Source organism: Rattus norvegicus, chromosome X, assembly GCF_036323735.1.
Source record: "Rattus norvegicus strain BN/NHsdMcwi chromosome X, GRCr8, whole genome shotgun sequence".
NCBI classification, from domain to species: Eukaryota; Metazoa; Chordata; class Mammalia; order Rodentia; family Muridae; genus Rattus; species Rattus norvegicus.
The window spans coordinates 43,971,159-43,983,691 of NC_086039.1; the positions used below are offsets into that span (position 1 = coordinate 43,971,159).

The 12,533-nt window shown below is 41.2% G+C and overlaps 1 protein-coding gene across 3 annotated transcripts in view; it reads right to left on the reverse strand.

The window, feature by feature from the left end:
- The window catches only part of Acot9 (acyl-CoA thioesterase 9), a 50,369-nt gene extending 48,216 nt beyond the window's left edge, over positions 1-2,153 (reverse strand). Inside the window, exons 1-2 of one of the 3 annotated variants that reach the window (XM_039099645.2) lie at positions 1,942-2,153; positions 502-559 (exon numbers count right to left, since the gene is read on the reverse strand). Coding sequence is in view for 1 of the 3 variants with exons in the window: in NM_001013960.1 (NP_001013982.1) it covers positions 1,942-1,961 (20 nt within the window). In the remaining 2 variants the exon portion in view is untranslated. Of the gene's footprint in view, positions 1-414; positions 560-1,941 lie in introns of all 3 variants that reach the window. The other 2 variants (XM_039099644.2, NM_001013960.1) reach the window with 2 other exon arrangements.
- Positions 2,154-12,533: the final 10,380 nt, after the last annotated feature.

Below are 12,533 nucleotides of genomic sequence, written 5' to 3' on the forward strand. Positions count from 1 at the left end.
CCTCTGGAAAAGCAGCCATTACCCTAAACCACTAAGCCAACTGTCTAGCCCAGTTAAGAGTACTTCTTGCTCTTGTAAAGAGCCTAGGTTTGGTTCCTAGCACTCACATCATGGCTCAGAAACCTCTGCTACTTCAGTTCCAGAGGATGTGATGCCCTGTTCTGGCCCCCACTGGCACCAGCCATGCTGATGGAACAGATACATACATACAAGTGCAACACTCACACATATAAAAATAAAAATCTACATTATTTAAAAGGTCTTGTGGAAGAAGACACAAAGGCAAGGTGACAAAAGTGTTGAACCCTTTTGTATTATGTCAAAAGGTAACCATGCCCTTCTTCAAATGACTTTCAACTTGTCTTCAAATAGTGTGACAAAGCATAGGTGGCGGGGGGTAGGGAGATAACACACCTTGTTCAACTGATAGCAAGGGTCCTAGAAAGAGTAAAGGCAGGATCAAGGACAGAATTAGTGAGACCATGTCAAGGTCAGGCTCACCAACAGTGGGGTGGCTTCTGAACCCAAAGCAAGTGTCATTTTCTTGGAACCAGTCAAGCTGAAAAAAAAAAAAAGCTTGCATGCTGTGGGACAGCCAGACATGACATGACTAGCAGTCTAAAGACCATGTTCTTTACCTGTGCCAGTTGGAAATTAGATCTACCAAAACTGCCTATGTGGTCTAAGGGTGCACTTTGATTACAGGCCTTGCTTGCTGCTTTATCAAACACATGTTTTAAACTGGGCAGGATAAAATACATCTGTAAATCCCAGCACTAGAAAAGTTGAAACCTAACAGATTCCCACAGGTCCCAGGCCTGCTAGTACTACTTGGCTGTTTCTTTCAAAACAATAAATAAATATATAGATGAGAGGTAGAAGTGATGGCCCAAACTCTTAAAGTCAGCATTAGAGAAGCATAGGAAGGTAGATATATGTGAGTTCAGGGCTAGTCTGGTGTGTGTGTGTGTGTGTGTGTGTGTGTGTGTGTGTGTGTGTAGCCAATTTTAGGCCAGCCAAGATTACATAGTGAAATCCTGTTTAAAAAATAAACAGGGTGTTAATGGTGCATTTTTTTTTCAGAGCTGGGGACGGAACCCAGGGCCTTGCCCTTGCTAGGCAAGTGCTCTACCACTGAGCTAAATCCCCAACCCAGTGCATGCTTTTAATCCCAAAGCTCAGGAGGCAGAGGCAGGCAGATCTCTGAGTTTGAGGCCAGTTGGGTCTATGAAGTGAGTTCCAGATCAGCTAAAGATACACAGAGAAACCCTGTCTCGAAAAAATTTAAGTTAAATACGTAAATTAACTAGCAAGGGTTTGGAGAGTTGGCTCAGTGATTAAGAGCTCTTGTTGCAAAAAGACCTGATTCCCTGGACCCATATTGAGGCTCACCAAGCATGTATGTGGAACACAGACACACATGCAAGAGAAACACTCATACATAAAATAATAAAAATCTAAAAAAAAAAAAAATCAAACTAAACAGATGAGTCAGTTTAAGAGAGCCAAAGAGTACTCTACCATCTTTACAGATGTTATAACATACTTTAAGTCAGATTCCAAGTGTGTCAAGAATATAACCCCCGAAATGTTTTTTTAAAGAGAAAAGTGCGGGCAAGGCAAGGCGGAACTGAAAGCACTGGCTTTTGGAAAAAGGGGCTACACCAATATTCCAGCCACAACCCTGGTGAGCAAAAGGATAGGAATTTCAAGGGAACACCCAATGTCTTCCCTTTTAAGTGTCAGATGTCGCTAAAATAGGGTGGCATTTTTCCAGGGCAGGCCGGTGGGCCTGGGTCTGAGCAGCCGGTGCCTTTTCCTCCCAAGCCAAACATCCACTGCCTCCACCCCGCCCGTGGCTTCTTCCGCCTCGTAAGCCCCGCGCGGCATAGGAAGGCGTGGGCACCCCCGGACAGCGCCCTTCCACGCCCTGCCACCTACCGCATCGCTGCCCGCTTCATGGCACTCCACTGCCTACCCACGGGAGGACAACCAACGTCCTCCCGTATAGAGAGACAAACGGGAGACAGAAGAGCGTGAGCGTGAGCCCACCTCCAAATCCGGCAACCGCGCCGGATGGAATTTTGCTCCCCCACCTTCTAGGTGACGCCACAAGAGCACCCGGGGAGGGGGAGGGCCTCACCGCAGGAAGGGAGGGGCTGCGCCTCCTGGGGCGGGGCTACGCTGCCTGGGGAGGGGACTACCGCGTAGAGAAAGGCAGGTCCTGCTGTTTGATTGGCGGGCAGCTGTGAGACAATGGAACTTCCCACTCAATCAGCTAGGTCGGGTTGGAGACTATTTTATAACAGGATCTTCCCTCTGTTGTTAAGTAAATGAACCACTCCTCACAGTGCTGTGACGTTGGGACCGGCCGGGTGCTCCTCTGCCTATGTGGAACTCTAACTTTTGATGGTGGAACTTATACAACCAGTCCGTATTTCTTGCCCTTATGCATCATATGAGCAGCTTTCCAAAATATGGGTACCTCACTTATTTTCTCGGGAGCAGGGAGACTGAGGCAGGAGAATTGCTACCACTTAGAGGTAAACCTGGGCTGAAGTGAGGTTTAGGCCATATGAAATATTGTGCCTGTTTTTATTTGACGTTTTGGTTTTTAAAGATGAGGCTTAGCAAGAAAAATTAAGTTGAAGAGAATTTCAAGAGAAGGTCATGCCTGTTATCCAAGCAATCTAGGAGGCTGAGGCTGGGAATCACAAATTCAAGATCTTCCTGATTACATAGTAAGTTTGCGGCCAGCCTGTGCAGTTTACTGAGTTTACTGAGCTCCATTCTCAAAATGAAAGGCTAAAAAAAAAAGATTGAGGGATAGAGCTAAGTGGCAGAGTATAAGTCTAGCATACCAGAGTCCTTAGGTTCCATCCCCAATACCGAAAAAAAAAAAAAGGAGTAAAAAAGACAGAACAAAGGAAGTTTTCAGAATTAGGCATGATGGCACATTCCTAGACTAGTCAATTATGAGAAAGTCTTATTTACCTACCAGGAATTCCCTCACTCAAACACATGGCCAGGTGCTGAGTCACAATCCACTAATATAGAAGTTCCCTTAAGTGACCCTTTATGAGACTACAAAGCATTTTCTTAGAAAATAAGTCCTGAGCAATGAACCCCATAGACTTCACTACAGATAATATCTAAGGTGGGAAATGTCTCCTTAATTAGCTAATCTATCTTAGTTCTAAACTCATGAAAGCCCGACTAAAACCGGTCACCTAGCATTCAAGTGTGTCTCTAGCTCAGGCTTTTAACCAGGCTGGAAAGATTAGTTAAGAACCCTTGCTGCTCTTGCAGGGAAGCAGAGTTCCATTTCTAGTACCCATGTGGCAGCTCCAACCACTTCCAGGGGAATCTGTCAGCCTCTTCTGGTCTCTCCAGGTACCAGGCCATACACATTATATACATACATACGTACATACATACATACATTCATACATACATACATACATACATACAAGCAAAGACTCATACACATAAAAATAAAAGGTTTTTGTTATTCTTTTAATGTCTTAGCAGCCCTGAAGTCCCATCGATGTTCTTGTTGCCATTGTAAGGCATTTAAGATGTATCACAGTTTAGAAAACACAGATGGAAGGCAAAGTAAGTCACAAAGCCAGACAGGAAACATGTAACTGTGTAGAAAACACTCAACAATTATGTAATGATGAAAATCACTGTCCTTACACAACTGATCTGGCAACTCACCATTTTCTTACTTGTATCCCACATAGAATGAGAAATGCAAAATGCCTAATGATAGCTTGACAGATACATTCTCAGTATCTTCAGTACAAGTAGAACAATGAGCTAACAAAATCTTACACTATGTTATTTATAGTTCAGCCATGTAGTATGAATGAACGGTATTAAGAAACATTAATTCCTTTGGCTAAAAAAGATTCTGGGCATCTGGTTCAAGTAAAGAATTTTCCTGGGAATCTATGGCATCAGTTTTCAAGCTAATTTATGCTGTGGTTTCATAGAATAGAAAAACTGTTTCTAAAATTGGCTCATTTCCTGTATCATATAGCTAACTCAAAAGTATCTAGATCAGCTTGATGTGATGGCACATGCCTGAAATACAAGCTACTTAGGGCCTGAGGAAGGAGATTCACAAGTTCTAAGGCTAGCCTGGACTTTGTAATGAGTTCAAAGCCAGCCTCCACAAAACAGTGAGACTCTTTTTCAAAATCAACTTGTGGGGTGGGGGGCATGTTTCTGAGATGTTAACACAGTGGTGGTATTTGCCTAACATGTGTAAGGTCCTGTTTTGAGTCCTAATGCCAAAGAGTAGGGAAAAAATCCAGAATAAGTTAGGAGACTAAGTTAGTTCTCTATTGCTCCTGGGAAGAGCCATGTGAATGAATCATTTTAGAAGTAGGTCTGGGGGCTGGGGATTTAGCTCAGTGGTAGAGCGCTTACCTAGGAAGCGCAAGGCCCTGGGTTCGGTCCCCAGCTCCGAAAAAAAGAACCAAAAAAAAAAAAAAAAGAAGTAGGTCTGAAGGTCCTTCTTAAATGCATCATCTTTCTCATACTTCATTAGTTTACTTTTTCAGAGAAAAAGATTTTGCAGTTTTCATTTTGTGTATCTGAGTGTATGTATGTGCATGTGAGGGCAGGGGCCTGTGGAGTCCAGAAATAGAGGTATAGGTGGTTTTGAGTCATTCTGAGCAATAATACATTTGAGTGCTGAGAAATGAACTTGGCTCCTTTACAAGAAAAGTGCATGCCTGTCGTACTCAATGTAGTATTGTAAAGAGACACCATGACTGTGATGGCTTGCATATGTTTGGCCCAGGGAGTGGCACTATTAGGAGGTGTGGCCTCGTTAGAGTAGATGTGCCACTGTGGGCATACTGTGGGCATGGGACTTAATACCCTTATCTAGCTACCTAGAAGTCAGTCTTCTGCTTGCTGCCTTAGGAACAAGAGGCAGAACTCTCAGCTCCTCCAGCCCAGCGTCTTCCTGGACACTTTCATGATCCCTCCTTGGTGATAATGGACTGAACCTCTGAACTCGTAAGCCAGCCCCAATTAAATGTTGTCCTTATAAGAGGTGCCTTGGTCATGGTGTCTGTTCACAGCAGTAAAACCCTAAGACAATGACCAAGGCAACTCCTATAAAAGAAAGCATTAATTAGGGCTAGCATATAGTGTCAGAAGCTTAGTCCATTATCATCTGTTACTGCTCTACTTACTGGTGTGAACCTGGAAGAATGGGTCCTAAAAATGAGGCAGACTATAGTTTCCTGCAAATGCCAACTTTATTTGGACTATCAGACAATTTAGATTCTGAGGGTTAAGCAAACTCATACATATGAGCAAAGTGAACCATGAGTTCAAGCTGTATACAGTTTCATGAACAACTCTATGCTTGGAGACATCATCTGAATAATAGTAAGATAATGGGTAATTGGAAGTAAACCCTCTCCTATTTACTATACCTGGGAGGGCAGGAAAGCACATTCCAAGAACAATCCTGTGCTTTGGAGGACTGAGGTGACAGGATTCAACCCGTTTTCTGAAGTTCTCTCACAAGAAATCAGAATTGTCACCCAGCTTCATTCATGGACTGTGTTCTCTACAATCATCATGGTAGGGGGCATGGTGGCATGCAGGGAGAAGTGCTGGAGAAGCAGTTGAAAATTTTACATCCTGATCCATAGGCAGAGGGAGAGGGGAGAGGGAAGGGGAGAGAGAGGAGAAGGGGGAGAGGGAGAATGAGAGAGAGAACCTGGGCCTCAGTGACAATGCTTCTTCCAGCAAGGTCACACCTCCTTATTTTTCTAATCCTTCAAATAGTACCACTGCCTGATGACTACACATTCAAGTATATGAGCCTATGGGGAGCATTCTTATTCAAACCACCACAACGCCATTAACTTCTAAGCCATTTCTTTCTCCAGTCCTCTCATTCTTTTATTTTATTTTGATTTTGTTAAAATATAACGAATTACATTATTTCCCCCTTTTATTTTCATTGCTTTAATTTTTCCATGAACCCTCCAAAAAATTCTGGACCTTCTTCATTGTATTACTTTGTTATACATGCAAATAAATATATAAATATAACCTGCTGAGTATAAATTTAGTGTTGTTTGTATGTGTATGACATTATGGCTGAACAATTAAAAGGCTCACCGGTTGTGGAGCATCACCACTCCATGCTGGGCCCCTGATACTCTCGGACCTGGGCAGTCACTCCCTGGTGTTAGTTCTGGCCCGTAGGGCCATATAGAACTAACCTCAATTTAACTCAGCTGTGGCTGGCTTCAGTGAGACACCGCACCACACCATGTTAGCCTAGCTATCTTATGGTCCTAGTGGTCTCTCCATTCCCACTGCTAGTCACCCTGATCAGACCTGGCCAGCCAGGAACCCTGGTCCCAGCTACCCAGTAAAATCAAGACACAACAAACTGTAACCCAACAACCAGATTTATATGTTAAATACTCAATCTACAATACATCCACACAATTAACTTACAACCAATTGATAAGGATATAAACTGCCCACCTAGATAAGATAAATTTGTCTACAGAAATCCATCCCAGCTACCTTGGCAATTCAGGACCACCCAGATCTGGGTCATACTTCTCAGTCTCCATTTTGATTCTCCCTCCTTCTCCTTCTCTCCCTCCTTACAAAAACTTTGTCCCCACCTTATTCTTTTACTGTCCAATCATGGCCTTGATCTAACTTGTGCCAGCCCTCACCTGCATAATGACATCAACCTACACTCATCCATGCGAAAGACTAATTTACCCTTTCTCAACAACCATTAGTTGCCTATAGTTATTTGTCTAGAGATGGTACTCCTTAAAATTTCGCCCTTCTGAGGCCTCAACCCTCTCAAAGAAAGGGATGAGGGAATGAAAGAGGGATTGGGGGGCATAACTGAGAAAGGGGGCAGTGATCAGGATATAAAGTGAATTAATTAAATGTCCTCTTTATACATTAGTTTGTCTATTAGTGGTCTCACTGTTTAGGCAGCCATGTTATTGTAGTATGTGGTATACCTTTCCTGTCATTTTTAGGAGAAACAACCTCACATCAGACTTCCTGGTCTTAACATTCAAGCCAGTGTTCTAACTCAGAGGAATCACATTCCAAAGCTCATAACTAATGCCTTGGAGCTATGACTGTCCTTAAAATCAAATGGTAAATATAACCTGCTTAACTGCCCTACAAGGTTTGCTGGTTGTACTGTGCTTGAGGGCCAATATCAAGCACAACATGCAAACTGTTAGTTCAGAGAAAGAATAAGAAGTGAGCAATTAATCTGACAAGAACCCTGGATTAAATATTATTGTAAAAACAGTTTCACCAAAGTGATACAGAGATGATTAGCTTGTCCACTTAAATGTCATTTGCTGAGATTCCATATGATCCTAACTGATTTTCTAATCCATGCCATCAATCACTGTTGTATTATAGGTGGACATGAACCGGAAGTGAAATCAAGAAATGAGTGAGTTCTGCTTGACTCAGCTCAGCAATTGTGCATACATTAAATTTAGGAGCTATAAAGAAAATCTTCACATTGCAATCTTCTATTCCATATTCAACTTAAATCCTCACTACCCATGTTCTTGTTGTTAGAAGCCCAGGATAGAGCTGATCTCACCATTTACTTCATCCCTTTCTTACTTTTTACCATTAATACCAATATGTCAATATATATTATAACAATTTTTACAAAGAAAATGGCTTAGAGAACTTAGAAGCTTTGCCTAAGGCAATAGTGGCAGAACCAGAACTTTAGTTGAAGACTCCTAAGACCAAAACAAGACGTTTACCTATCCTATCTCACACTTTCATATGAGTGAGGCTTTTAGAAATGAAGGATACATAGTACAAAAACAGAGAAAAGTTATTTAAACCATTTTTGTGAATCAGGATATCAAATTTCATTTGTAATTTGGGACAAAGACAAATGGAACAATTCCACCTTTACTTTCCCTCTGTCTAGAGGCTAAACTTTATAGAATTAATCTAAGACACATATGAATAATAGACAGCCAAGTATTTTCTGGTAATTGATCTAGGAGAAAAAATATAAAATGTTGGAGTTGGCAAGATTTCTAAAACACAGGTTCTATTACATTTTTCCATAAAGCTATACTGCCATTCTGTGACCTTTCCCCCAGAAGGTCCCCCATTTTAAGGCAGTTATTTGTGGCATATATTTTTTTCACAAATTGTGTGTGTGTGTGTGTGTGTGTGTTATGTGTTATGTGTGTGTGTGTGTGTGTGTGTGTGTGTGTGTGTGTGTGTGTGTGTGTGTGTGAATGTGCTCTTGTAGGAAGGTGCCCATAAATGCCAGATGAGAGCACCAGTACCATATCTCCTGGAGCTGGAGTTAGAGGTGGTTGTAAGCCACACTGTATGGGTGCCGGAAACTCAGTTCAGGTGTTCTACAAAAGCAGCCAGCACTCTTATCCACAGAGTCACCTCTCCAGAGAGCCCTTTTGTTATTAAATGAAATGTTGAACTAATAGCTTCTTCCTAGAAGCTAGCCTTGATACAATGCAGAACAAGTGTAGTTCCATTTTTGTGTGTAGACATAATGTGCTTTACACACTTACCATGTTACTACTTTCTCTTCATAATCTCTACTTCAAGGTGAATTCAATTACACAGTGCAGTTTCAAGTGCTACAACAGGATAATACCTGCAAGGAATGTTCTAGAAACCGATACCATACAAACAGATGCAAGACTCTATTCCATATGCCTTATGAACAATGTACCTGTTATTGTAATAATAACAGAAGCATTGCCTCTTAGTTCAGATATTGGGTAAATATTTCTGGAAGCAGATAACAGGGATAGATGGTCTCCCAATCCAAACTTCTATACCAGGTTACCTTAACTTCTTACTTCATGTGTCACTTGGACATATGAAGTTCATCCCTGATTTTTCCTGATGTCTGAATCCCAACTGATAATCGACCAATATCCTCATCATTCATTCCCTTTGTTGCTAAGGAAAGCAATATGCCAAGTATTGTTGGGTGTAGGGTTAGGTGAGTGAGGCATATGCCTTGATTGTAAATTTTGATTGTAAAAAAAAAAAATCACATTAACGTATTTCTATCTTCCTTATCTTGTTTGTGCCTACTAAACTTTTGCAACCAAAGAGAACAACACATTCTTCTTACCTTAATTTTAGCAACAATTCACAAGTTAAAATGATGGCAAGAACTTATATTAGTCAAGAAGCCTCAGCTCATTCCCAGACAGATTATATTTCATGTCAGGATTTCGGCTCCAAATCCTCTGGTCTTAGCTTCCTGAGTAGCTGGGATTACAGGTTTATCACTTTGTACTCTTATTTACAACTCAGCTTGAATCATAGACTTCTAATTCTATTAGAAGATTTATCTAACTCCCCTCAACATCCTACCCTCACATACAAAGGATTTGTTGAATCTCATCAAGGTAGAGACTTTCACTTCGAATCCAAGTCTTAAACTTTAATGACCAATTTCTGCCTTGTTCTAGAACATACATAGCTAATCACTAGACAAAAATAGATCAGGAAATGGTGCCAAAGCTTACAAGTGAAGGAAACATAGCTGGAATCTTCTATTGCTGGCTAGCGCATTAGTCCCAAGGCACTAGGGGCTAAAGTCTTTTAATTAAAAATAATTGGTTTTCCATTCTAAAGTTGTGGACCTTGAAAAGCTGGCTTCAGAAAAGTCATTTTTAAAAAAGTCAACAACCAGAAGCAATTCTTAAAAGTTTATAATTAGGCTGGGATGTAGCTCAGTTGGTAGAATGTTTTACTAGTATGCAAAAAGCCCTGGCTTTGTTCCCCAGAGGAGCTGTAATTCTGGAGCTCAGTAGGTAGAAGCAGGAGGGCAAGAAGTTCAAGGTCACCCACTCTCAGCTAGTATTAGGTTTGTAGTCTTAGGCCAGCCTAGGATAGCATGAGTCTTTTTTTTTAAGTCTATCCTTAAAGAGGCCCCTATTGGATTTTTGCATTCCTACATTTCAATGAATGGCTAACAGTTGTTTTTTTTTTTTTTTCAAGTACAAGACTTTGCATTTGTAAGTGAAATGGCAAGTGTATTCAGGGATCCATCTGCTGTCTTCATTTCGCAGATGAGAAGACATAGAGACAGAGAAATCCCCTGCATGTCTAACATTGAACATTTCATGGATGGGAGAATATTGAGAGAAAACAAGAATTTTACATTATCTACTAAGCAGAGAAAAAGAAACTATTGGGGGTTTGGGAGTTAGCTCAGATCTGGGTTAAGCCCCCAGAAACCATGCCTTTTGGGGGCTTGTGCCTTTGTATTTTAGAACCAGATGTTATAGCACTCTTGCAATCACTGTGTTGCGGTTGCAAAGCAGGCAGATTTCAAGGGCTCAGTGCTCAGTCTACTCTGCAAGCTAGTGAGAAACTCTGTGTCAAAATAACAAGGTGGACAGTGCCTAAGAAAAGACTCAAGGTTGATTTCTGAACTCCACCCTAATGCACACTCAAAAAGGCAATACTGGACCACCATACATGCAACAAAGTCAAAAGCAATCATTATGTGGCAAAAAGTCTTTGTGTATAAGGGTTTATGATTTTTGGAAATGGTTCCCTCCTTCTATCATGAATTATGAGAATTTAACTTGGGTTGCCAGGCTTGCCCCATAAGTGCTTTTACCCACTGAGCCATCTCATCAGCTCCCACTTCTCCTTTGGGGCTACTGTGAATTATGCTGTGATCAATCATGTACAATTTTTGAATCACTTTTTATCTATAATTTGAAGCTCTCACTGAAAGACCCCCCAGAGTGGGGAGACCCTCACTCAAGTCTCGGGATGACTCGACCCCCCAAGAACACACGTAAGACCATCCTTGCTGTAATTTACATGAGGTTTATTGATAGGAACCAGTGCACTGGGGTCGAGACTCATATCCCACACAGAGGCAGTGGAGTTCGACCCCGAGAGGCTGGGAGAAAGAGTATTTAAAGGGAGAAACCACAACCCAAGGGGGCAGGGATTGCGCCATTGGAAAATGTCGAGAATACCAGTGAAAAATCACAAGGAGGAGCTTCCTGTTTCTCAAGATTGTTTAACTTTATGGTCCCCTAGTTCTTGGGAGAAGCTTTCTGCTTCTCAAGGTTGTTCTCTTAAGATTTTAATTTAACTTTACGGTCAGCTAGTTCCTGGGAGAAGCTTTCTGTTATCTTTACTAGGTTAGGAATCCCATATCTAAGGGCCTTATCTTAAGTCCTTTCATCTAGTTCCTGGGAGAGCAGGCTCAAGAAATGTGACCTTTTACCTACTTACAGGTAGAGGGCAGGGTCTGGAATTTGAGGTATTTAGGGCTTCTTAGGGGTGAGACAGCATTTCTAAACTTCTGACTTTTTTGGCTGTATTTTTTATTCTTTCATCACCACAGAGATAGTCTTCAAGGTCTCACCCGGTTTTAATATGCCAAATCAAGGGTAGAAGAGATATCATTTATTCAGAGTTTTTAAAACCTGTATACTATAATGCAAACAGCATATTAAAATTTAGATGAGTCTTTTGATTATTTATGATACAACAAATATAACTATGTAAGTTATATATAACTGCTAGTTAATCAATACTGTGTTTTGCAGCACAGAATAATTCTCTCCAGTGACCTCCAGAACTTTGACAGTAAAATGCCACTCTTCCTTTCCACATTTTCAATTTGTATACCCTGGGTTAGCTTTTCTCAGACTTTTATGTCTATGCTTGCTCTCATGGGAATTCACTCAAATATATGAAAATCTCTTTCTTGTCTATCTCTCTCACTCTGTCTGTTTATCTCTTTCTCTCTCTGTCCCCTACCATGTGTTGTGTGTGTGTGGGGGGGGTGTAAATGTGTGTGAATATGAGAATGTGTTGGTGTGCTGCTGGGAAGACAACTCAAAGCCTCATGCATGCTGTTGAAGTTTATCTGTCTTGAATCTCACTTTCTCTTTGGATTCTGAGCACATCTCACAAAGAACCTGTTCCTCCCTCTTTCCTCTTCTCAAAATCAACAGCAAAACAATTCAATGACTGATTTATATTTAGCCAAGATTTATAGATGGTGGCATTATACTTCTAATTCCAACACTCTGGAGGTTGAAATAGGGAAATCATGAGTTTGATGCCAGCCTGGGTTGTATATTGTGAGAAGAAAGAAAGAAACAGAGGAGGGGAGAGGGGAAGAAAACAAAAGGAATATAGGGATAAGAAAACTCCATCTTCAGTACTTTAAAAATACACAGAGCTAGAAAAGTAACTCAGTTCTTCTGAATTCATTTATTGAGCTTGCATATGTTAAATCTTGAGCTGAGTACTGAGCCTAGACAGGTCAAAGAAGAAGAATTCATGGATCAAGTCCTCAAACTGTTGGAATGTGAATAGGGGTATGGTGAAGGGAATAGCTAGAGTAACACAGATGAGGAATGCTAAGCTTTAGGCCACAGAAATACCAAGTAGTAGCTTTTGACTCCCAGTTGTATGAGAAGCTGTGCTCAATGAGCTAGAGC